Genomic DNA, 26116 nt, shown 5'->3' with positions numbered 1-26116 from the left:
CCGTTTTGTTGGCCCTTTTGGAAGTTTCTTTTCATTATAACAAGATAAATGTACCACAGTCAAGATTGGGAATCTCCTTCTGAGAACCCATTTTTTTTTCTCCTTTTCTCAATCTTAAGAGATGAACTAGCCATATGGCTAAAAATCTCTATAATAAAGAAAAAAAAAAAAAAAAAAAGAATATGTACAACATGTAGACTGAAACCGTTTGGCAGCCGAGATATTCAATTTAGTCGCGGTTTTGTAAATTTTTGCTCACTGTGCGCTGTGTCTGGGTGTCCTTGAATGACTCCACCACCCGGGAAATCGTTGAACGATGGATTCCCAGGTGTTTCTTGATCCATCTGTGGGACGCAGTCGGATTTTCCACGACGGCACACAAGATTTTTTGGCAGATCTGCTCTTGCACCTATGCCATCGCGATAAACACTTGACAGATAGCGATGAAATTCTGCCAGCATAAATATTACACTCTTAGCTAGTTTCATTAAAAATTTCATAAAGTTTTTCCACACGCTAAAAAGTTACAAACTAATCAAAGTGTTCTCTGAGCTTATGTGAACATCTTGATTTTTTAAAGCATTCAAAACATCTATGAAATTCTTTGGACTTCCTGGAAAGCTTTTAAGTTTTCAAAATTTCTTTCTATTTTCCTAAAGATAATGCAATTTTAATGATCTTCTCTGAAGCTAATGCAATTAAAATGTTGCTGCATAATCCCGATGATCATTGAACTTCTCTGGAGGTTTTGCTATTTTCCAGAAATTCTCTGAGCTTTTATGAAGTTCTCAAAGTTTTCCTAGAATTTGTCAAAATTCACTGGAATTCTATGGACCTTTGTAAAGTTCCAGACGTTTTTCAATTTTTTTTCTTTATTTCATTAGAGTTCTATGAACTTTCCTTACATTCCCGGAACTTATTTAGAGTTCCCGTTATTTACCTGAAGTTCTCGTAATAATTAATGCAGTTTTAAGCTTTCCACTGAAGTACTTGAATTTTCTAAAGCTCATGAAACTTCGCCTTGTCAGAACTGTTTCTTCGAGATATTTAAACATCCTCGAAAGTTTGGAGTTTTCTGATGATTTTGATGACTTTTATCTGAATCTTTAAACTTGTAACGTTTCCCAGATTTTCTCAAAACTTTTTAAAAGTTTTATACCAATTTTGTGAGGTTAATTGACCTTCAACTTTGATCTCCCTTGATGATATTGAAAGTTTCGTGAAGTTTAAGAAACTTCCTTGAAGCTCTCAGAACCTGTTTTACAATGTTTGAAAACTTCCCTGAGCTTCCTAACAACTAATTGAGCAGGCTTTAGCTCAGCCGGTAAAGGCACAGCTACAAAGCCAGACTATACAGGAGGTGGCTGGTGTGGAATGTGATATGTAGTGAAGCTAGCTTGAGAGAGGTTGCGTGGGAACTAACTTTTATTTGGACCTTTTGATTTTAAGAAACTTAACCTAGCAGCGCTTTCCCACGGTTGCAGGCGATCCGTTCCCGTTTTTTTTCTGAATTTTTTAAATATGTACTTGATTTGGTTGCAAGCCAAATAGGTATTCATTCAACCGATATATTGACAAAATTTCTTTACATTAAACCGTAAAATGACCATCTTCACTTTAAACACGTTCTGATTTACAGTTTTGTTCGACACTACAACTTTAAATTCCGATAGCAACCATAAGCGATCAATTTCACTTGCTACCGTACTTGCAGATACATTTTCGTTTTCCTCAGGGCAATAAGAAAAAGAATGGAACGACCCAACCCAGGGAAATTCTGAAACAGCAATAGTTACCTACTTCAGGCTCGGAAACACACTTTCCATCAGAAAGCTTCCACTACCGGAGAGGCCAGCAAAACGCCCCCAGAAACTTCCAACTTAACTCGGTTCTGTTCATCCAAGCTACTTATGAGCTGAGCTGAGCCGAAGCCTAGAGAGGGTGTGCAAAACTTTGAAAATGTTTAATCGAAAAACTTTCCATCCCAGGCCTTGCAGCGCCGCATCCGATGGAACTTCCTCTCAGGTGCCGGTGTCTCTCTCTCTCTCTCTACGTAGCAGCATCAGCAGCAAAGTGCAACAGAAAATCCTCCCATCACTTTATACGTACACTCAGCCAGGATGATGATAGGAAAATCGCTGGAAGTGAAACACACGAAAAAAAAAACACTACGCTGATGAAAATTTTCATTTTCCAACCAACTGAAGCTGGCGACGAGTGCGATGGCAACGTCACAAGTTTCTTCATTTCCAGCAGATGGAACTTTTTCCTCGCACTCTGCATCACCAATTCGGAGAATGGACGGAAAAGTACACCTAGACCGAGGAAAGTGAAGATGATGATACCACAGCAGCCAACCAGCGCGCACTTCCGATGCTAATGATGCTGATGATGAACTTCTGGGCACAGATTATAATAAGACGTTTTTGATAATGATAGTACGAGAACGGAGTTGTTGCCCACCCGTCTTCGTCGGCGGAAGAAATCTTCAAACGCAAATCGCGCTTAATCCTCGAACCGCTCGCGCCAAAGCAAAGTCCAACTTTCCCATCAAGATATGAAAAGCAGAATAACTCAACTTTGAATTAAATATAAACTCCCGCGAGATGCAGACGGCAAATGAAGTCACATCTCCCAAGGGGAATGATCCACCTAGAAGGGAAGGAAGGCAGGGGCAGTAATTCCAAAATTGAAATACACCAAAGCAAATGAGATGAAAGAGATTACCCGGGCGAAAAAGTAAAGAAGATGGAATAAATTACAATTTAATCAGAGTTGGGAACTGCCACTGAACCGGTCTCGGGGTGGCGCGGTGAGTGGTTACAGAAAAGAGTTGAGTCCAATTGTTTTTTGAAAGACTTAAGCTCTCTGATTGGATGACGAGTGAGCAAGTTGGAGCTTTGGTGCTCGTGTTGTTTTATTTTGCTTCGTGGAAATGAATAGTCATTTGAATGGATACGATTCGATTAGGAATTGGAAGATTTATTCGCAATTTAGGAAAGGATTTATTGCCGGAGAAAGGAGCAGAATGGTAATGTAAAAAATCTGGCGTTTATATCCCGAAGCTGGTTTGGCATTTACCCGATGAACTATTTTTTAAGGGTATTGAATTTTCAGCATAACGGTTATCAAAATTTTGCGTGAGAAGAAGTATATGGTCCCTTTTTCTTCTTTGACTTCATTATGCTCCACTGGTTATGTCCTCACATTGAGAGCTTTCTAAGCATGTAACATTTGTGCATCAGTATACTTGTGTGGCAAGCAGTACTGATCAACATCATTTCTTCTACACTCAACTTAGCTGAAAATGAAGACAACCTTAACAGATAGACCAACTACCTGCAGGAATTTCAATTTTGACATAACAACATTCTCTTGATCATGGCAACCTCTGAGTATCAAAGTTATCATTTCTAGATAGAGCTGGAATTCGGGCCTAACAGCTTTTGTAAACAATGGCTTTTCTCGATGATTTCTAGGAATATAGGGCGCGCCAACGTGAGCCAACATAACCATCGGGTAGAGGAAGACTTCCCCTATCTGATGTTGGTATTGCTTTGCTTGGGCAAGCCTTGAGTTACTGGAAATCATCGACAGAAGTCATTGTTTTCAAAAGCTGTTACGCCCTATTTCCAGCTTTATCTAGATTTGTTTTCCTTAATGAATCAATGAAAATGGTGAGGTTTTGATAGAACTATACTGTGGCTACCACAGTATTTTACATTCGATCGTCCATATACAGTAGCACCAAAAACATACTGTGGTGGGTTCAAAACTTGACCATCTAAATTGATCAATTCGTAGCTGGATGTTCATTATCGCCTCTGTTGTTTTCAATATTAATATTCGTCTTCATATTAGTGCCACTAAGTTAGTGGGGATGATTTTCAGGATCTAATTAAAAATATGTTGGTTTTTTCACACAGATCGATAGCAAATTATTGCCTCATGAATTGATGATAATATCGGAGTGTTAGGCCCTTGGGTCGACAATATTCAAAATAATCATTGCACCCAAATTGAATTTGATTTTGAGGATCGATTCTGGTTTTGATAATTTTGGGTTGGATAATCAAGCGCTGATGAGTGTAAAAAAAATTGAAGGGTTGTTTCCTAGACACGACCGCAGTATGACGTAGAACTACGCAAATTTGATGTATGTCATTTTTATTATTATTATTATTATTTATCATTATTCAGCAATGAATTTGAATTATGGTTGGACCTAAAACTGCATCATGGTTGGACCTATTTTATAAAGTACCATTTGTATGCTTAAGAGCTCGCAGGACTGAGTATCATAAACCAATCAACAGCCGCTAAATGAAAAGTATTATGGTCACATAGAGCACATATTTTTTGGAATCGGTCAGCCGGTTCCGGAAATTTGACCGGAACATGCTGCGGTTTATATGAGACATGAGGCTAATTGTCACCTCAAACGAATAAAACTTATCATGTGACATCTCGAATCACATTAAAATGCAAAAATTAGTTGAATGGTAGTCATTTGGGGGACCTAGTGCCACATTGGCCACACCTGGCCATCTTTCGATCCCCCGGAGAAGTGGCCAGTGTTTTGTTTAAATAATTTCCGCGTTTCGATCTAGTTGAAGCCCTTCGATCCCATCGCGGGTTGTCAAGGTGATCACGCCGTGATCCACCTGTAGGGTTGCTTACATCTGTTCTTATTTGCTAGCGCTAGTGTACTAGCTAACTAGCACATGCTGATAGACTCTGATGCCCTGCTTACATTATGCTAGCGATTGTTTACACAGTGCTAGTTCACTAGCGCTAGCAAATCCGCATAGATGTAAACACCACATTAACCGCTGACTTGCTCCTGCTTGCAGAACCCAATGCCACGCCATCCGAAGCGGTAATCAGCAGAAGCACGACACCAGCGCAGTTTTATATTTTTTTTAGGTTCAAAAAGAACGATGTGCAGCCAAATGGTACTCGATTATGATGACTGGGTTTGGGGAAAACGTTTATTTCAGAAAACATTGAGAAAATTTTAAGTAAATAATGTAATAAAAGTAATAAGTAAAGTAATATCCTATCGATTGGCGTATTTGGATTTTAATTTCATCTATAAACGACAATTTTATAATCGTTCAAAACCTAACACTATTTCACCATACATATTTTTTGATTTGCACCCCAGTATAATCGACAAAGACGTAAATAGTTCTACGTCAAAAAACGTTTATTCGTTGATGTGTTGAACTCATTTCTTCATTTCGCTCGTACATGACAGCGAAGATTTTCAGAACAAAAGCAATTCATCTACACTGGGTTGAAGCGCTACTCCTTGCGTGCGCTTAATGATAAAAACAGAAACTGGTGGCAAGTTCAATCATACTCTATGCCCAGGAAAGTCGAGAATTTTTGCAACCCGAAGCATTCCTATACCGAACCGGGAGTCGAACCCAACCGCCGCCAGGATGGTCTTGAATTGTAGCTGCACCTTTACCGAGGGAAACTAAACAGGAATCTCATCAACGCTTGGTAGTTAAATTGATTTATTGATTGTAATATAAATATGTAAAAATATTTCTCAAACCATTTGCGCATCCTATTAACCTTGATCAATATTTACCATGTTTGAATTATATTCGAGCATTTTTAGCTGAATTGTCAAAAAACTTTTCGGTGTTAAGGAACAGTCCCTGTTGTAAATACCAATGTCAACGACAAAAAAAAAACCCTTGAGCATTTCAATTTTATTGTTGAAATTTCATCTGCCAAAAACCAACTTTCTATTGGAGTCAATTCTGTCAAATAACAGCTCATGATAAGGAAGTCACATAAATTACTTGTGAGCAGTTCAGTAAGATTGATCAATAGACTTTTCTAACGTTTGTGAATTGCACAAGTATTAGTGCAGAACTTTGGGTAAATTCAAAGGTTTTCTTACACTAATACTTATAATTTATTATTTCACAAACGTCAGAGAAGTCTATAGCTCTTATTTATCAAATGTCAGTTCCTGATACGAAGAAGGAGTAAACTCTTGAGCTAGCACCATACGGCCAAAATTATTGTCAATTCTCTAAAGTATTGACAATCATACTGTTACCAATGTTGGCGACGTTGTGATTTGACTCGGAACAACAACAAAATAGTTAGCAGTAGCCCTGTACTGATGACCCCACCAAGAATATTGCAGAAAATGTTTTTTCTTATTGATTTATTAGAAAAGGCTCAATCGACTTACACAGAGCCGAGGATTCTTGTTAACTATACAAAACATCGTAAAACTATAGTCAAAAGGTACATCGGATTTAACACTTGATCTTCCGCTATCGAATAAGCCTCCTCCATCAGAACGGGAGCCGCTTCCAATGGTTTCATTGTATGGCAGTATCGCCAACGGGGGGAAGAGCGCTTGCATTGCAGCAATGGACGCAAAACGTGATCATCACTCACACACTCATCACGAAACTGTTACTTTCCAAATCGCATTTGGATGCATCGACTGAAAGAACTGCTGATGAAGAACAATGAGGAGGACGACACAATGGTTGCTGCCGAGTAAACAGACGATCGCGTGACACACATTGAGAGTGGTCTGCTTCTGTCCACAGCCGAGTGAGCATTGGTAGAAAATATTGAAATGAAAGTATTGATGGAAATATTGACGAAACTTCTATCGTGTGGAGTGCAGTGATGGCTTAATCCTGTAACATTTAGTGGACTGCAAATCAAATTGCACAGAGACATTTTTTCTAGACCCTCCAAATTGACATACGATAGTCACTTCAAAAGGCAAACACAAGTACCTTCCATACAACATTCATATTATTACAATCATATGTTTTGTTTTCCGTATGATCCAGAATGCGTTCACAAATTAAACGCATCGACTCTGACTTTGACCCGGAAAACCAACAGACCCAAATTCTTCCGATATATATTTTCGGCAACCTTTGTCTATGTACTATAACAAATGGAACGCCATAACGAGTCACCAACTCATGTGACAGATTGATGTGATTGGTTGCCTATGTTTGGAGACCAGTAAGGTTACCTTCAATAGAATAAGTTTCAAGTGCAGTGTTAAGTTCAAGTGAAGTTTCTTAGAATTAAATTGTTGAAATAAAGAAGATTCGTAACCATCACGTGAACTTGAAAGGTTGTCCTTCTCCAGATATCACAAGCCGTGAGGTTGAACACTACTATCCTCACTCGAATGATTTTGTTTCGCTCTCAAATGCTCCCAATATCACGCGTGATATTGAGATAAAATATCAAGCATTGATTTTATAAGCTCCTTTGATATTGCGAGCAGGTTTCGAAATAAAGAAAAGAAAATGAACTCTCCGCAGAATCGCTTCATTTCGAGCAATATGAATTTCGTGTTTTTGTTATCAAATCACGATGAACATCGCTTGTTTCGTTCGTCCAGATCATCAGTTCATTTCATTTGAAGCAAAGACTTGTTTCAATTGATGCAATGAATTACTCGAAAACTGCTTCCTTCGTTCACTTTCACTTCGAGGCTTATTCGACTTGTCACGCGTCACATCGTCAGGCATCCACATATAGTATCTGCAAAATATCGGTTTAGCATAGAGATGGCATCCGCATTATATGTAGTAACAAATTGTTATTTTATATTAAACGAAAATTAAATTAACGAGGCCAAGATGGTGGCCGTCGGGCTCATTAATCGGGGTATTATCGGAACGGGGCCGACGCGTAGATGCTGAAAATAGCTATACGTTGCCATTTTTAAGATATTTGACACTTCTTATGAAATCGGAAGGCACCATCTTGAATGTCAAAAATGCGTTGGCTATCAATTTCCGGCCCCTAGATGTCACCCCGATGCCAAAAATACTCACATTGATCGATATTTGACAGTATTTCACACTTTTATGAACTGAATCCGCCATCTTAGATTTTAAAATGGCGGTAAACGTGGACCTCTAGACGTTACTAGGTTTTCTAAAATACTCATATTGATGGGTATCTGACAGAATTTCCCACTTTTCTGAAATCATAAGTCGCCACATTGGATTTCAAGATGTCTTTTGACATTGATTTTCGGCATCTACTCACAATGATCGGTATTTGATAGTATTTCACACTTTTTCAGAACTAATTCCACCATATTAGATTCTAAAATGGCGTCAAGCATCTCTAAACGTTTATAAGATATTTTGAACATACTGAGAGGTAAGCACATATCATCGGTAAGAGACGTGTGTGTGAGAATAAAATCTAGACGTCAATGGGATTTCTAAAATACCCATATTGATGGTCATTTGACAGTAATTCCTACTTTTCTGAAACCATAAGTCGGTATCTTGGGTTTCAATATGGCGTCTGACATCGATTTTTGGCATCTACGTGTTATCCCCGTTCTGAAAATACCCATATTTCAGGGTATTTGACACTTTTCCTCAAATCGGAAGCCACCATCTTGGATTTAAAAATGGCGTTGGATATCAATTTCCAGCTTCTAGACGTTACCCCGATTCTAAAAAAAAACGTATGTATGGATTTTTTTTTCCTTTGGTTTGTTTTTTCCGTCGATCTTGTTTTCCGTGCTGAGCACCAATGCTACCGACGTGCCAGGAAGGCAGCTTCCACACCTGGACCCTACCTATCGACCCATGAACTCATGAACCGGGGACCAACGGCTTTACTTCCCATCCGAAGGAAGGCGTGATCAGAGATGTTATGCCTCAGAACATCTCGGCGGCGCCGACTGGGATTGAACCCAGGCCTGCGGGTGTGAGAGGTAATCACGCTTACCACTACACCACCGGCGACGTTATATGTATGGATATTTGATATATTTTCCCACTTTTTCTCGGCATCAGTATTCCCCAATTTTTCTGAAATCGAAAGAAAACCATAAAGCATGGGAAAATCGTTTTTTATTTTTCAGTTACTTCTCACTCACACGCATACAACATCAAAAGCAAGCAATAACTTGCGAGCCACATAGATTTCGTTCGTGTTCTCATGGCTTCTATCTTCATCGATGAACGCAGAATTGAGCAAAACAAAAAGCTGAGCGTACACACTTAGAAAAATTGATGTAAATTTAGGTGCTCTGAGACTGACATATACGAGCTTCAATTTTGACATAAAATTGACTCATAATAGAGGAGAAATTCAGCTCAATCAAACGTGCTTTCGAAATTTTCAATCTCGGAGCACTTAATTTGACATGATATGTTTGTTTACGTCTCATTCTTTATATCAAAGATGGATTCCGTCACGTGTAAGATTAGGTATTTCGAAATGTGTATTATAAACATGTAGAAAAATTAATGTAAATTTAGGTGTTCTGAGAGTGAAATATACGAGCGTCAATTTTTACACACATTTGAGGCATAACAGACGCGAGAAACGAACTTTTCAGTCTCGGAGCACTTAATATTACATGACATGTTTGTTTGCGTCTCATTTTTTATGTCAAAGATGGATCCCGTCACGTGTAAAATTAATTATTTCTAAGTCTGTATAGTAACATATAAACGTAAGCGTCACAGAAACACTGTAGACTTGCTTTCGCCAACTCAACTGATTTAAATCACTGAGCCAAAAAGCATCACACTCGGCTATTTAAATCGTTAGCGTTCGGTTTTTACGCATTCAATCGGGTGCTACCTCGGTAGAGAAAATTGTTTGGCTGTCTTTCAGTTTATTTTTATCCCTTTTATTGCTGTCAGCACCGAGTCTACCTGTAGAGTCACGTGGTTGGAAAAATTTACACTCGTTCAGCAATCTACTTATGGGTGAGGATGGCTTTTTTCTTTCTGTGGTGCTCAAACCAGAAGCCGCTATCATGGATTTCAAAATGGTGTCGGGCATCGATTTCCAGTCTCTAGACGTCATCCCGATCCCAAAAATACCTATATTGAGCGACATTCTACAGTATTTCCTACTTGTCTTAAACCGGACGCCACCATGTTGGATCAAATCGGCGTGTTTTATCGATTATTGATGGCTATTTGAAAGTATTTTCCACATTTTCTTCAACCGAAAGCTACCATCTTGGATTTCAAAATGGTGTCGCATATAGATTTTAGATTTTTAGACATCACCCGAATATTCCCATATTGATGGGTAAACAAACCACCCGACAATGATTAATTTGACATCCACGAGCGCAGATCTAGGCGCATAGAGCTTTTTGACGTTTAAACCACTGCACCCATTTAAATCGAACGAATGCAAGGAAGAGGGAAACATATTCATGGGAAAACAAACCGTCAATTTATTCATTTGAGCTAAAAAGAGAAAGACGCTTAACTGAACCGAGTGAATAATCAACAAAAGTCAGAAAAACTGCGCGAATTTGGATCGAACAGCTTCGCTTCAACAGTTCATTTGACAATGAAAGACGAAATGAACACGAGTCAAGCTAAAACATACAGCATTAAAACTGATCGCTCCCACGAGCTCATTCTCTCTACATGTCATGAATTTTGATGTCACTCGATCTGAGATTTCCCTCTACAACAGACTACAAAATAAAGCACCTGACACTGCAAAACATGTCTGGTTCTTCTACATATTTATTTCGATTAACATCCGAAGTTCTTCCTTATTTATATATTCTGCACAAATTATAGTTTCTGTTCCACCCCATTAATAGAAAACAGCGAGAAATCCTGCATGGAAAGGATTTGTTGTGCAGAATATGTAAAAGAGGATAGAAGTACCAGACATGTTTTGCACTGCACTGTCCTCCGTGAACAATTAACGGAAAACAGATTATGCGTAGTTTCCGATAGATGTCACCGCAAACAACATCAGTGACATATGATGGAAAATGAATGCAGAAGCTTGACAAAATGGTTAATTGAAAGTGATGGCTGACAGCTTCGTCGTCACTTGACGATTTTCGATTGAAAGGGACTTTGTAGAGTCCTGATTGCGAGACTATTCAGAACATGTAAAATTGTAGCTACGAGTTGACTGACCACAAAAATGAATTCCAGGTACCGTAAAACGGGGTATCTTTGATAATGCGGGTAACTTTGATAGTAAAATATAAAGAATAAATTTAATCGCTGTGCTTTTTCCAAATAAGAAACATTGGTTCCATATTGTAGCTTAGGGTATTTCCCGGAGTAGCACACTTTCATCACAATAATTTACAGCAACTTGTTTATGACTGAAATAAGTCGTATATAAGTTTCTACAATTGATTTGTGACAAGCGTTCTACTAGGGTCCGTTGAAATGGTATATAATTTTTAAATAGTATGTGTTACATATTTTACAAAAATATTAATAAACCATTTTCATGTTTTTCGTCTTTTTGAAAAAGCACTCAAACCATCACTTATGAAATGTATTTCCGATACAGTCATCACAAATTCAATGTTGTATTATTATTGCTTATGAAGATTTCTGATTATATACTCATTCAAAGTTTCATATTTAAAGAACTGAATTGTTTGAGTTTCACTATTTTTTTCTCTACATTAATCGAGCATTATCAAAGTAACCCCAAATCAAAACACTGAAGTTCGGTCACAAAACTAAAAAAATAGTGCAAATGCTTTAATTTTCGTTCAATATATTACTAACGAATAAACCCTTGGATCCTCAGTACTTGTTTTAAAAAATATAAAATTTGAAAAACAGTCATTGCTGTCAAAAATATTTAGAATATACTTTAAAAATCTATCAATATTACCCCGTTTTACGGTAGTCAATCGATATCCTATGATGGAGTTTTCCAAACAGTACCATGCGTTTACAAAATTATTTACGATTATTAACGTTTGTGTACGAAATAAGTCAAATTTTAGTATATTTTTCAGGGATGCAAATTTAAAAAAAACGGTTTTTGGTCTTTAAATTAGCTAGAATGCACATAAGTATAATGTATAATGTGAAACCGGGCTAAAATTTTCCGATGAGTCCAATTCCGAGGACAGAATAAGCATGTAAGTGAAAATAAGGGGTACGTTAAAAATTATTTACAGATTCGTGAAGTACGCACCTGGTAGATCACATTTGCGTGGAAACCTGGTCGATCCACGCGGTCATTGCCGAAATCGTATGTCTATCCAGCGGGACACCGTTTAAAATCTTTGGTACGCTATAGTACGCTATTGGTGCATTTCAAAATACGTATCAACTTTGAAATTCGTTAAGTTTTGCTGTAAGGTGAATGATTGATTATAACAAATAATTATGCAAAGTTTCACGTGAGATCAATTCGTGGAATTGCCCTTGTGCATTGAGCGCTTGGTAACTGTTTTATGAAAATGACAGACTTGCTTAGGATGACAAGATCAATTAGCTCAGTCGATCAAGGTGCAGCTACAAAGCAAGACCATGGAGATGGCTGTGTTCGATTCCCGGTCTGGTCTAGAAATGTTTCATGTTGGAAAATTTCTCGACCTCCCTGGGCAAAAGAGTATGATTGTACTTGCCACACAATTTACTAATGCAAAAATGGTACAGGCATCGGAAGCTCTCAATAACAGTGGAAGTGCATCTAGAACACTAAGTTGAGAGCACGCAATAAGCTAATATGCGATAAGCAATAAGCTTGAAATGGGAAGAAGATGAAAAAGAAAACAAGATCAATCCAATTATATCCAAAGCATCAAAATAACTTTGACTCGTCTCTTTCATTGCCTTCTACATCCCAATTATCATGCCAAATTCACATTTTCCCCGTACGTCAGCAAGAAATCTGCTCCATCACTCTCATAATTTTAATCCAAGCAGATGTTCTCAGATTTACTCTACAAAGCCCATTAGTACACCTACACCCGTCCCCATCTTCCACACAAACACCAAAGCTTTCTTTGCAAGATGAAACTAAATCAATTTCCATTTATTCCTAATGAAAATGGACTTCTGAGTGTGAGTTACACATTTTGCCGAATGAAGCCTCTCCACTCTCATGTTCCTAATGATTTTATTTGCATTTCACTCTGCATAGATTGGCATGTACTCCCACTGTACTCCGCATGCGATGGAAGTGGCTTTACCCTTCCAGCATTATATGATCGGTTTCTATCTGCTCCACATATGGAATGGACGTTTGTTTGATATGAGCGAGCCAAATGTGGGCCATCCTATGTGTGCTAGACTGTAACTGGTCCCAAAAGGGGAATGTGAGATCCAGAGCAGAGCTCGTCCGACCGTTCAGCCAGGCAAATTGAACCCTTTTTGGGGCACATTTATTCATATCACTAGCCAACTGTGGTCGGGCTGGGCTTTGGTAAAAGAAAGATGAAAAACTGGAATCCATATGGTGGCTCAGAGGCACGCCATGTGGTGGCTAGTAGCTCCATGGGTTCACCCATTTTCGGTGGTTGTTCTGCAACGAGTGTTCGGGTTGGCCTATATCTTCTCTGTTGCAAACATCATCACCACCACCATCAGTCGTATGGGGTTGATTGGGGCTGCGATGCCCGGGTAAAAGTGAACCGGAATTACAAAACCGATAATTTGATAGCTCTCTTTCGATGTGCACCCAAAAAGTCAAATGTGTTCCTGTTTTAAACGGGCAGGCGGTAGCTACGGTGACTGGCGGCAGTTCTTGTGGAGCCATGTGGTAGAAGAGTACATTTATGTTGCAAACACAATGAATGTCGGCTGCCCTCAGGATGCTGGCAACGAAGGACCCGGACGGTGTTCTGGGGCTTGCCTGTGCCCCATTGAGCGAATATTAATATCAAATAAACGTTGTGTTGAAGCGAAAATATCTAATATCGTTTGATAGAGTCATACGACCGACGACCGACGACGGACGATCGGAGACTGCTGCGGGGGAGAGAAGGTACCTACATACTCCCATGAAGAACTTATCGGGCTGTAATATTCACATTGTTTCCCCTTGATGGTCGGACTTGGGTTGGTGGGAGGGAGCAGTTTGTATGATGATATGGGACTTTTCATACATGGATTGCTGCTGCCAGTGGCAGTGGATTTTTTCCTTCGTCTTTTGTACCAATCGAGCAAGAACGTGATTGCCGAGATGTTCAACAGGCACGTACGGAGGTAGTGATGATTTTATGGAGCTATTTGATATGATTCGATCAAGAGGTAAAATTAACATGTTCAATAAGTGGCTGGGAGCATATGGTAACGAGAAAGTAGAACAGACGATTCAATAAATGCAAGCAAGATATTTGCAGTGAAGTTTGAAGAGTACAGTGTTTTTAACAATAATAGGGTAGAGATATAATTCGTCGTAATCGCCTATTTCCGTTCTATTGTGTAGAACATATCAATACTATCAAAACCGTTGGTCCCCGGTCCATGAGTTGATGGGTTGATAGGTAGGGTCCAGCTGTGGGTGCTACCTTGCTGGCGCGGTAACATTGTTACTCAGTATGGAAAACAAATCAAGGAAAAAAATCAATAATATCAATAATTTCAACGTACACAAATCAATAATGTGTTAGTTTCGCTACTACAGTTCAAAAGCTACAAAACAAAGCCTATAAGAGCGCAAAATATGAATATTTACACCCATTGTTCTCAGAAACAAAAGAAGTGCTCCTAGCGGATCACTTTTACCTACCATCCTGCGTATGACGAAGAAAATCCGATGGCGTTTCAATGCGTTTGGACGGAATTGAAACTCGTAGGACGGAATTGGAATCAAGAAGCAGTGATAGATTTTTAACGATATCTAACGATATTTAGCGAATCTAACGGTACTTATGGGAAGGTTAATAAGTTTTAAAGTCATCTTTAGTCCCAGATTTTGCTCAAATCCGTTTGCAGGTTGTGCTTAGTAGGTTGGCAATTTGATCAAAAACTCTATGAGTTTATTAGAAATTGTGGCTCCGGATTTACCTTACTTAGGCGTTAAATGACGGGCTATCATAAAAATTCTGTGTAGAATACATCAACTATTTGGGTTATCTTTCTTTTATGGCATTCATTTACTTAAAGACTTCGAAAGTTTATAAGCTTCAATTATTGAACTATAGTCATACCTCGATATAACGTAGCTCAATTTTTATTTTTGCTACGTTTTATCGAAGCAACATTTTTATCCAGAACTTATTTCTTATCTTTTTTCTATTAAAGAATCAACCTTAAATCAATGTTTTCACCCAACAGGGTGTTCTAGCCCTTCTACCTCTTTTTCTTCAATTCATTGTAATATTTATTTTTATTTTCTGTTTATTGTTTGTTTAATTATTCATTCAATTTATTTCAAGTTTTATATGTATTTTCTTTTTTTATTTCTTAAGTTTTCTGTTCATCTTAGAATATAACTTTTAATAGTATTCTTTGAATGATATATAAATAAAAATAAACCAAAATTTGATTTCAGCTTATTCCAAATAACCATTCTTTATTCATAAAAGTAGAACAATTCATAAACTAGTACGAAATAGCAAAAAAAAAAACATTCCTGCACTGAAGCCTTCTTAGTGCTGTTTGTCAATTACGATGTCCATGACATTAGTACGCATCTGACGCAGCGAGAACTGTGTAGTCAGTAGCCAATTGTTTTCTTTCGCGTATCTGATTATCCGACACGTTTACATATTCGTCATCATTTCCAAAACTCGTAGATTGTGATGCTACTTCCTGCGTTGATATTGACTGCATGGTGTCGTCACCGGCATACGAAATATCATTATCAGCATCTTTGTGAAGAACACTTGCGATGATCTCATCATCGTCCAGCGTTACAGATTCGGCATCCTCCTCATCGATTTCTTCGGTCTGTACTATCTTCTCATCAATGCTTCTCAGCGTGTCTCTTACGACCGACAGCGGTACATCATCCTCCCTCATCGTCAATTTCACAAGCATTGTAAAGCATGTTCAAAGATTTGCGAATCGAGTTGGTTGGAACTACCTTCCACGCTTGAGCGACCCTAAAGATGACGATCTTTATGTTGATCTTCTTCTCGCATTCGTCAAGCTCTCCTCCACGAACTTGAATTTCCTGCATCATCAGATTCCTGTAGCGCGTCTTAATCATCTGAATGATATTTTGATCCATCGGAAATTTTTAGCTCATCTACATTGTAATGTGCTGTTCGACACAAAGGCGGCTCTTACGGGAAGACCTTTTGACTTGAGGAAGGTGGTCACTTTCGGGAAGAATTCCCCAAAAAACCAAAAGAGCTGCTTTTCCATCCAAGCGCTCTTAGATGCCTTGTAGTATACAGGTAACTCCTTAAGATTTTTGAGTGCTCGTGGTCTGTGAGACTTCCCAATCAACATTAACGGTAATTTGAGCGACCCATCCATGTTACTGCAAGGCACGAACGTGATCCGATATTTATTGATTTTGTATCCCGGAGCTGATTTGGCGTCTCTCTCGACATATGTTCTTGTTGGGGTTCTTTTGAAAAATAGCATACTTTCGTCAGCATTGAAGATCTGACAAGGAGACAAATCTTCCTTCCGACTTTGCGCCGCAAAGTATTTTTGTATTTTTCGACAACAGAAATATTGCTGGACAATTTTTCGCCACTGATTGTCAGTAAGTGAACACCGTTGCGTTTTATGAATTTCTCCACATTACCACGACTTTCAGATTCCCCTGTTCCTACCATCTGGTTGAAGAATGTATTGCTTGGACTTGTAGCATTCCTTGGCTTACCGGTTGGTGACGCTGTCATTTTTGCAAAAAACAGATGTAGAGAGCTATGTTAACCTGTGAGTATTGAGGGTTGGGCTCATAGTCCACCCCTCCTTAAAAAGTTTCCCGAAGTTGATCCCTGAAGCTCAGAAATTATCCCGGGAACACTTTATGTAACTCCCTTGGAGGTCCTGGAAAAGTCCAAGAAATTATAGAATTGCATCGAAGTTTACAGAATTTAAATGGAGCATACAGAATTCGCCTGTAGTTCAAAGGAGTTGCTTTAAGGTCTCTTAGAGTTCATAGAAATCTCCGGATATAAAACACCTTGGAATTCAAACATTTCCGCTAAACTTCATAGAAATATCCAGGAGTTTCTTTTTTTTTTTTTCTTTATTTAGGATATTTTCAGCCGTAGGCTGGTTTATCTCCGAAAGCCCATAGGGGGTCCAGGAGTTCCTGAGGATAGCCAAATCAACTCACCTAGGATTTGTTTTCCCCATCGACCAGTCACGTAGATTTCCCATGATAAACCCAGTGAAAATCAAATCGATCACATCTGCACCAGCCGAAAATGGAGACGGAGCCTTCTTGACCATCGCACAGTGGTTTGAATGCTCAATATCACGAACTTTTTTATTTGCGCCTTCAATGTCGGTTTTTTCACTATGATGTCTTTAAAAGAGTTTTTGCATAAAATAAGGCGCAAAGACTAGTGATAGGTTTTAGTTCGTAACTCCACCACAGGCGGCGCTGCAAAATCTAACTTTTTACATTTACAAGATAGGTATGTGGTGTCTTCAGCAAAGTTGTAGATAATTTTACTACGACAATCTTTGCTGAACACACAAATTAGTTTTCGAGATACGTAGCGTGTAATATGAATATTCAACAAAATTTAATTTTTTAAAGTTTTTATAACATATTTAAAAAACTATAGGTTTTAGAAGACTATAATGTTCTACAAATATTTGTATTTTATTACAATACAAAACTTTGTTCAAGACGTCCAAAAGGCATCGATTACACAGACTGAGTTATTCACAAATTTGGTATTATTTTGTACATATTTTGTGCCCTCACAGACAAAAATCCGGCAAAATCCGGCAGGTGAATCTTGAATAGGATGAAAGCTTGTTCAAAAGTGATCTTAAATTCCATTGAAACATTTGTCCCTTTTAGTATCCTCGTTGATTGATTTGTATTTTTTAAAGGTTGTTCCGTAGTTCAGCGACAGCGTGCATTTGTCAAAGACTGAATCAAAGTAGGCTCAGAGATAATATACCAAAGTTTGATCACACATTGATCGGTTTTGCAGCATTAAACGCATATTACTTAGAAAATAATCCTTTCATAGTGAAGTGAAGGTTATTTTTTCAACATTTCCGTAGCAGATCCTAAAAGTGAGAAAAGCATGTCTTTCAACAATGAAGGTAAGTACAACCATGTTGTTAATAAGGTATTTAGTGATATTTTCCAATTCATGATATAAATGAGTTATCTATGGAAGTTATTTGTTTGTGACAATTTCAAAAATAGTTTAAATTATAAGTTATCAAATAAAATTTCAGTTGAAATCGACAGGTGAAAGCTTTTTAAACTGTGGAAAGAATTTAAGGGAAACGACATTGATAAATCAAACGTTGTGTCAAGAGAAGTTTTTGACTGTTATGGCATTGAAACATAATCAATGCCGTAACAGTCAAAACGTCTCTGGACGCAAGTGGCAGCTGAAGTCAACCATTTTGTGAAGACGACATGCAAATATTAAAAACAAAACTGTGGAAAACCCACAACCGGACTATGCTTGAAAGCAGTCGTGGTTATTTCGATAGTGGCTTCAAACTACCACAGAAAGTTGTTGATCGTTTCCCTTGTACTTCTGGATATTCCCGTCGTGGAAGAAAATCTTTGGCGTTCGAAGAAATCAGCGAGGTTGTTAAGAGACGCAAGACGTCTGCAGTGCGGTCTAACTACCGAACAGATGAACTTGCATTTACAACCCACATGAAATCACGTGAGGATGGTAAAGAAGATGCAGCGTTCATTGTAAAACAGGCAACGCAAACAACTCCGACAAGAGCCGTGAAAATGGGTTCGGCTATGCAATCATCCAAAAATGGATTTGTACCCTATTCGGAGACGGAAGCTCTTCCGTTAATATTGGATCTTAATTTATCGAAAGACCAAAACGAAAAGCTTCGTAATGGAGCTCTGGATCGGAATGTGCCATTTTATCCGTCCTACTACAAAGTGCTGCAAGCTAAAAAGTGCTGTTATCCCAATACAGGGTTAGTAGTTTCGGAAACGTCTGCAGAAGTGAAACTAAATGATCTCTTGGAGCACACGGAAATGAGGATTGTTGATGCAAATGCGTGCATGCTGGAAAAGTTTAGTGATGACGAATTGGAGAAAATGACGATTAAGTGGGGATTTGATGGCACAACTGGATTAAGTGAACACAAGCAAGCACTTGGCGATGATGACGAAACTAAATCCGATGCAAATATGTTGGTTACATCCATTGTGCCGATCAAATTGGAATCAAATGGGAACATTTTCTGATCCTCTCATCAGCAGGCTTAGAGCATCTCGAGACAAGCCGATTAATGACCTCTGTAGCGATGCGAAATACATTCTTGATGTGGAAGAGAAAGATGAAAATGTTTTTGATAACAATATTGTGTTTATATTTTTGGAATATTTATATATACATACATACAATGATGTATAACGTAAATCATTTAATTATAATATAATAATAGCTAACTCAAAATTATATATTACTTTCAAGTAAACTACTGTGATTTATGATTATGGCAATTACTCTGATGTCCGTGGTCAAGACCTTTTTGAAATGCAAAACAATCAACGAGGATACTAAAAGGGACAAATGTTTCAATGGAATTTGAGATCACTTTTGAACAAGCTTTCATCCTATTCAAGATTTACCTGCCAGATTTTGCCGGATTTTTGTCTGTGAGGGCAAAAAATATGTAAAATTTTTTTACTTAATTTGTGCATAGCTCAGCCTGTGTAATCGATACCTTTTGGGTGTCTTGAACAAAGTTTTGTATTGTAATAAAATAAAATTTGTAGAACATTATAGTCTTCTAAAACCTATAGTTTTTTTAAATATGTTATTATTTGTTGAACAGTCATATTACACGCTACGTTGCTCAAAAACTAAGGAATACAGAGTATTTGTGTGTTCAGCAAAGACTGTCGTAGTATCTACAGTATTTCCCACTTTTATGAAACCGGAAGCCGCCATCTTGGATTTCAAAATGGTGTCAGATATCGATTTCCGGCCTCTGGACATCATCCCGGTTCTAAAAATACTCATTTTTAGGAGTTCATATTTGATATCAAACATCCCTATTCTAAACATAAACTGCTCGGAGTACTCCGGATACTATCCGGATGGAAAAATAATGGATAATATCCAAGTTAAAATTATCCGGATAATTTTAACTTGGATATTATCCGGAGGGAAAGAAATGTGGATAGGGATAGACTCCGTTTATTTCTATCCACTGGATAGGTCTATCCGGATAATTATATTATCCATGCCTATCCGGATAATTTTGAAGCCTGCCTACGTCTGTTGTGGACGGTCCTAACTTTAAAAAAATAAATAATGTAAACTGCCAAAAATAGGGGCAAGAAAAAAGTGACGTTATATCGAGGTAAAAGTTACGTTATATCGAGGTTACGTTATATCAAGGTTACGCTATATCGAGGTATGACTGTATTCACAACGAACACCAAATATTCTGCAAAAAAATCCTACACCGAGGTGAATTTCCATATACCTTTTATGTGTGAAACCACATAGTTTTTTGCAATTAGACTTCACAAATAAAAAATATGTTTGAAGAACATAAAAATTATTTGGTTTCCCACCAATAAATTCAATAACATATAAGAAATGAATTTCATTTGCTTTGGTAAATAGAATTTATGTGTGAGGTTTATAACATTTATTTCTCGGTAGAACATAAAGATTATGTGTCTAATTCAAATGAAAGTCATGGTACATACAATAACGTTTACGTATCAAGTTCATATATGTTATGTGCTAAAATATAAATAAAATAATAACAATACAGGCTCTGGTAAATTATTTATTTTCCTGAAGAATTTACACAGTCACTGACGTCAGTGGATTGTATATTCCCGCGTGAAGGTGTTTTTGGTTTGAGTCCTCCGATGTCTGTCGAAGGCGAGGTCGAAGGTGCTTCGGAGGGCTAATCGGAGGGTCTAGCGTATACATCGCCGCCTTTAGTCTCTACGAGGAAGAAGGCCTGTGTAGAATTCACAAAAAAAAAGTTATTTCAAACAAATAATTTTTATTACACTAACTCACGTTTGCCTTGCGCCATTTAGTTATCCGACGGAAGATTTCGGTTTCCTCTGATTCTAAAGCTTATCCGAGCTCATCACGGGACCTTTTGGCTAATGTTTCTGTGATTTTTTCTCCACTTAAAACCTCGCTGAAAACAATCGAAAATAATAGTTTTATGGTAAATAGTTAAAGATAAATGAGATAAATAATTATTTACCTTCGAGAATGCACAAGTTTTGTTGATAGATGGAGACGATTTTGTGCAAACTTATTGTTTGACGCCATATTAAGGTTCAATTTACTTTGATGCTTTTCGAAAAATTGAAGAGCAGTTTTTTTCGACGCATTAGTTCAGATTGCAAAATGCTCGCACTATTCGATTCCTTTTGCTATTCTACACAAAATGACGCAAGCTTTTAGCAATTTGAAATAATGCGTCGAAAAAAACAGCTTTTAATTTTTCGAAAATGCATCAAAGTAAATTGAACCTTAATAGTGTGCACTGAATTGAATCACTTAACCATTATGTGTGAAAACACATAACTTTCATCTATAAGATTCGAACCATAATTTTTATGACAGCACACATATAGATAAAATTTGTCACGCATATACGTGTTATGGGTTATCTTATAGTAGGTAAGGGGTTTGTTATGAAAATTATGTTTACACATATAAACATAATGTTTTGAATATCTTTTAAAAATTATGTGTACAGACAAAATTAACATTAAGTTTAGAATTTTACTAGTGTACAAGTAATTATTTGCAAATGATTTACCTCATGTATGGTTCCTTTTGGTAATAAACGCTCACTGAATGAATCAGCTGACTTGATTGGGCTTTGAGCTGGCCCTGAAGGTATGATATTTTCTAGTGAAATATATGAGATTTTGCTATTACACGGCAAAAAATAAGATTTTAATATTACATCCATAAGAATGCACTTCAACAATGTCGAAAATCACATTTAATTTTATTGGTCACAAAAAAAAAAAAAAATGCAGTAAAAACAGCGTAATGTCAGTTCATGCACTGTATTATTGATAACTTTGTCCTATTTGGCAAGTAATATTACACCATATTTTTGACACGATTGAAGTGCATCCACTTTGATGTGATATCAACATTAATTTTTTGTTGAAAATCATGATTGAAGTGCATCCTTTTGGATGTAACATTAAAATTAATTTTTTGCTGTGTATCATAGTTTATGATAGCTTATGGGTCGCAATCGAAAAAAAAATAGAACCGCTTGACTAAAGGCTGACTAAAAGTAAATTGGTACGCCCCTTGCGTAGCTCTCTTTGACAGTAGTTTGTTTACACTTCTATAGAGAACAACTGGTGCAAGTTTTATCAAAGTAGTTGATCGCGTTCAGAAATAACGTCAAATGGAACTCCAAAGCAGAAAAAATATTGTGCACAAACACCTGGAAAATCCGGAGTGGTCCGGTTCCAAGCTGGCTAAAGTGCTGAAGATGCCAAAAACAACAGTTTTTCGAGTGCTCAAAACCTACAAGGACACCCTGAGTGTGGAAAGGAATCAGCGGACCTACGAAAAAACTGGAATGTCAAGCATAGGGGTAAAGTCATCTTTTGGCCCGATTTGGTCAGCTGCCACTACTCCAAGCTGGTTCTAGAGTGGTATGCTGCCAACGAGATCGATTTTGTCCCCAAGCTAATGAATCCTCCGAATTGCCCGGAATAACGACCAATCGAAAAATACTGCGCAAATTCAAAGCACCGACTTCGACGAAGCGGCGGGGCCGTCAAGGACATTCTGCAAATGCGGGCAAAATGGAAGAAATTCCACTGTGCGGGCTCCATCAAGAGGAAGGTTCGAGATTTCGTTTGAACTGGAGAAATGTAACCATCTAATGCTGTAACTTTGAAGTTTTAATAAAAGTTCTGTAAAGCAACTATGAATGGACTTTTTAAGCTGATTGAATCACGAATAACAGGTCTTTTTGTGCGAACCAATTTACTTTTATTTAGCCTTTAAGCTATCTGAGGCCCCTAAATTAGTATTCAAGTTATCTTATTGCCGGTAATGTTTTGATTGGCTATGTTCTGGTAATGTTTTGATGTCGACAGAATGGGTCATATTTAAAAAAAATCCTCTTGGACACATTTCTTAGCTTCTACACGGCTAAACAAACTAACTCAAAGGTTGAGTTCTTTGAACTTTAATATTGATTAGGTGTCTCTCATTCGCTCTCACGCTTGTTGTCAAAAATAAAAAGAACAAGACAACACAGCAAAAAAATAATTTTGATATCACGTCAAAGTGGATGCACTACAATCATGTCGAAAATATGGTGTAATATTACTTGCTAAAAAGGACAAAATTATCATTAATACAATGCATGAACTGACATTACGCTGCTTTTACTGCATTTGTTTATTTATGTGGTCATAAAAATTACATGAAATTTTCGACATGATTGTAGTGCATCCACTTTGATGTGATATCAAAATTATTTTTTTGCTGTGAACCTAACGGGAATCTTCTGTGCGCCAATTTGATGTTGAGTTGGTATACCACTTAATACTGAGTAGTTTGAAGTTAACGTTGGATGCATACTACTTACAAGTAGGTAATCTGTTTACATGCAAGTGAATGAAAACAACTTCGAGCGTGTTAGCTCAATCAAACGTACTTTTCGTCGAGTAACGAACTTTTCATTCTCGGAGCACTTAATATTACATGACATGTTTGTTTACGTCTCAACTTTTATGTCATATAAATACGGATTACGTCACGTGTAAAATTAGTTATTTTTAAGTGTGTACATCACGTAGCCTTACCTAAATTCGATGCAAAATGTACGGCTACGGCTTGTAACTATAGTCGCTATATTCATAGTCTGGCGGATACAATCTCGGGAATCAATTGAGCTGTCAAATAGAGGAACCAATCGAGTAAATCACGACCAACAACAGAAAAGAGCACATCAGCTATTGCGAACAAAATTTCGGAAACCGTTTTCTCGTGACTCAAGGCTCGCCTACACAAATTAATACCATCTTTAGATTGTTGAAAGTTTCCCCTATCCGAAGATGCTGGTAATTTACCTTCGATTTGCGAGGAATGAATAATCAACGTTTTATTTATAAAAGTTAATAGTACATTTTCAATTGTTGGTCAACCATATATTGAATTGGTTGCGCTTTTTGATAGATCGAAATTCTATCCGCCAGACTATGAATAAAGCGACTATACTTGTAACGCTGTACGTTTTTTTTTCTGTAAATATTTTATCGATTAAGTTCAATTAAATTTAATTCAAAATCATTTTTCATTTAGAATATGCTCAGTAGAGAAATATTTCAAGCGTGTCATAAAATGATGTTGAGTTTACGCGTTATTTCTTGAGTTATTCGTCTTGGATAGAACTTTTACTATATTTTGCTATTAAAAGCTCATCGTTATAGATAGATGCTTTTATTGAACATGCTTTATGGAGGCGCCATGAATTACTTCGCCATTCGATTAGTTTGGCGCAATTTTGGAATAAAGACTGGAACGCGCAAAAATTGGTTGACAAAAAAATCGTTTCTTTCAGTCAAAATTCATCTGCCGAACTGCCGTGCCTTCCGCTTAACCCCTTCCATTAAATTTTGCACAGTGGTCTCATCGACCTTATTCGCCGCCGAGCGCCAGTTAGATTTAAACAGCTGTTCGTTTTCCATGGATTTATTAGTTTTATGATATTCCGTTTGACCAAGGCCCAATACCGTTCGATAGGGCGGAGTTCTGGAATGTTGGGAGGATTGTGGTCTTTGGGTACCACAACCACGTTGTTCGCATCGTACCACTCGATTGCCTTTTTCAGCCAGGACAGCACAGGTCTATTATGTTGCTTTAGGAATTGTAGCAGCCGCTTTTTCAGACACTCCTGGACGTAGATCTCTTGATTGATGGTTCCCGTAGTAATGAAAATGCCGCTTTTTAGACCTGCCAGACGAGATATTTTTCGGGAACTTCGATAGTTTGATGGTTTTGAAAATTTCAGCCACCTTCCATTTTCCTGATGCGGTATAAAACTCCTGTCCCGGAAGCTGCTTGAAATCCGCCTTCACATAAGTTTCGTCGTCCATGACGACATAGTCGAACTTTGTGAGCAGATTCATATACAGCTTTCGGGACCGCTGCTTTGCCGACGTGTTTTGTTTGTAATCTCGGTTCGCCACCTTCACCTTCTTAAACGTCTACAACCCGACTCGTTTCTTGGCCCGCTGCACAGTAGTATGGGAGACATTGAGCTTGCCAGCGACGTCCCGGATGGAGAGCTTAGGATTCCGCTTATTAATCACCGCCACCTTTTTCGTCGTCGCTGCCACGTCCGGATTACGATTGCTGCCGCTTCCAGGCTTCCTGGCGGTCGACAGACGCTCCCCGAACACTTTTAATTCGTTTGTCACGGTCGGTTTGGCCACATCCAGGTATTTTGCCAACTTGTCGTTTGAGAACGTCGGATTCTCTTGCTGCGCGATCAAAATTTTGACACGCTGCTCCTCTTGCTTGGACGTCATTTTGAAAACTGGAGAGCAAACGGTGAAAACTCATCATAGCGCCCATTGTATATACACACTTAGAAATAACTATTTTTACACGATATGTAATCCATCTTTTACGTAAATTATGGAACGTAAACAAACATGTCATGTAAAATTAAGTGTTCCTAAACCGAAGCATACGCAACTCGACGAAAAGTACGCTTGATTGAATTGATTTTCTCGTTTCTTTCAACTGATTCCTGTGCCATTTGGGCCGCTGGCATGTGTTGGTCTCAGGGCACGGAAATTTATTTGACTTTTTCGTAGTGTGTACACTCAACTTCCAAATGCAGCATTTCAGGTGTTTTTTTATGCATTTTTAACAGAAATACACCAATTTGAAGTTGACCATTTTTTGCGCGTTCCAGACTTTAAAGAAATCGTTTTTGAAAGACGACCTTAGTTTCAAAAGAAGAATACGGTTAGGAACTTTCTTCCTCGCAAAAGGTATACATACTTAGACAAATTAATGTAAATTTAGGTGCTCTGAGACTGGCATATACGAGTGTCAATTTTGACATTGATGTCATTGTCATTTAGTCATAATAGACGCAAAATTCAGCTCAATCACGCGTACTTTTCGTCCAATACCGAACTTTTCAGTCTCGGAGCACTTAATTTTACATGACATGTTTATTTACGTCTCGGGAGT

The 26116-nt window shown here is 37.9% G+C and overlaps 2 protein-coding genes across 2 annotated transcripts in view; one reads left to right on the top strand and one right to left on the bottom strand.

The window, feature by feature from the left end:
• LOC135709266 (uncharacterized) overlaps positions 1-26116 on the bottom strand; it is a 259608-nt gene that overhangs the window by 166696 nt on the left and 66796 nt on the right. The gene's annotated exons all lie outside the window — the stretch shown is intronic.
• Positions 17969-26116, top strand: part of LOC135709336 (heterogeneous nuclear ribonucleoprotein L-like) — a 31790-nt gene continuing 23642 nt past the window's right edge. The window contains exon 1 of the mRNA XM_065231643.1: positions 17969-17987. Within this exon, the coding sequence (XP_065087715.1) occupies positions 17969-17987 (19 nt within the window). The remainder of the gene's footprint in view (positions 17988-26116) is intronic.

The sequence above is a fragment of the Ochlerotatus camptorhynchus genome, unplaced genomic scaffold, assembly GCF_037179485.1.
Source record: "Ochlerotatus camptorhynchus isolate MF236.1 unplaced genomic scaffold, CSIRO-AGI_Acam_v1.1 ptg000357l, whole genome shotgun sequence".
NCBI lineage: Eukaryota > Metazoa > Arthropoda > Insecta > Diptera > Culicidae > Ochlerotatus > Ochlerotatus camptorhynchus.
The sequence above is the reverse complement of the archived record's forward strand: the minus strand, read 5'-3'. Positions and strand labels throughout refer to the sequence as shown.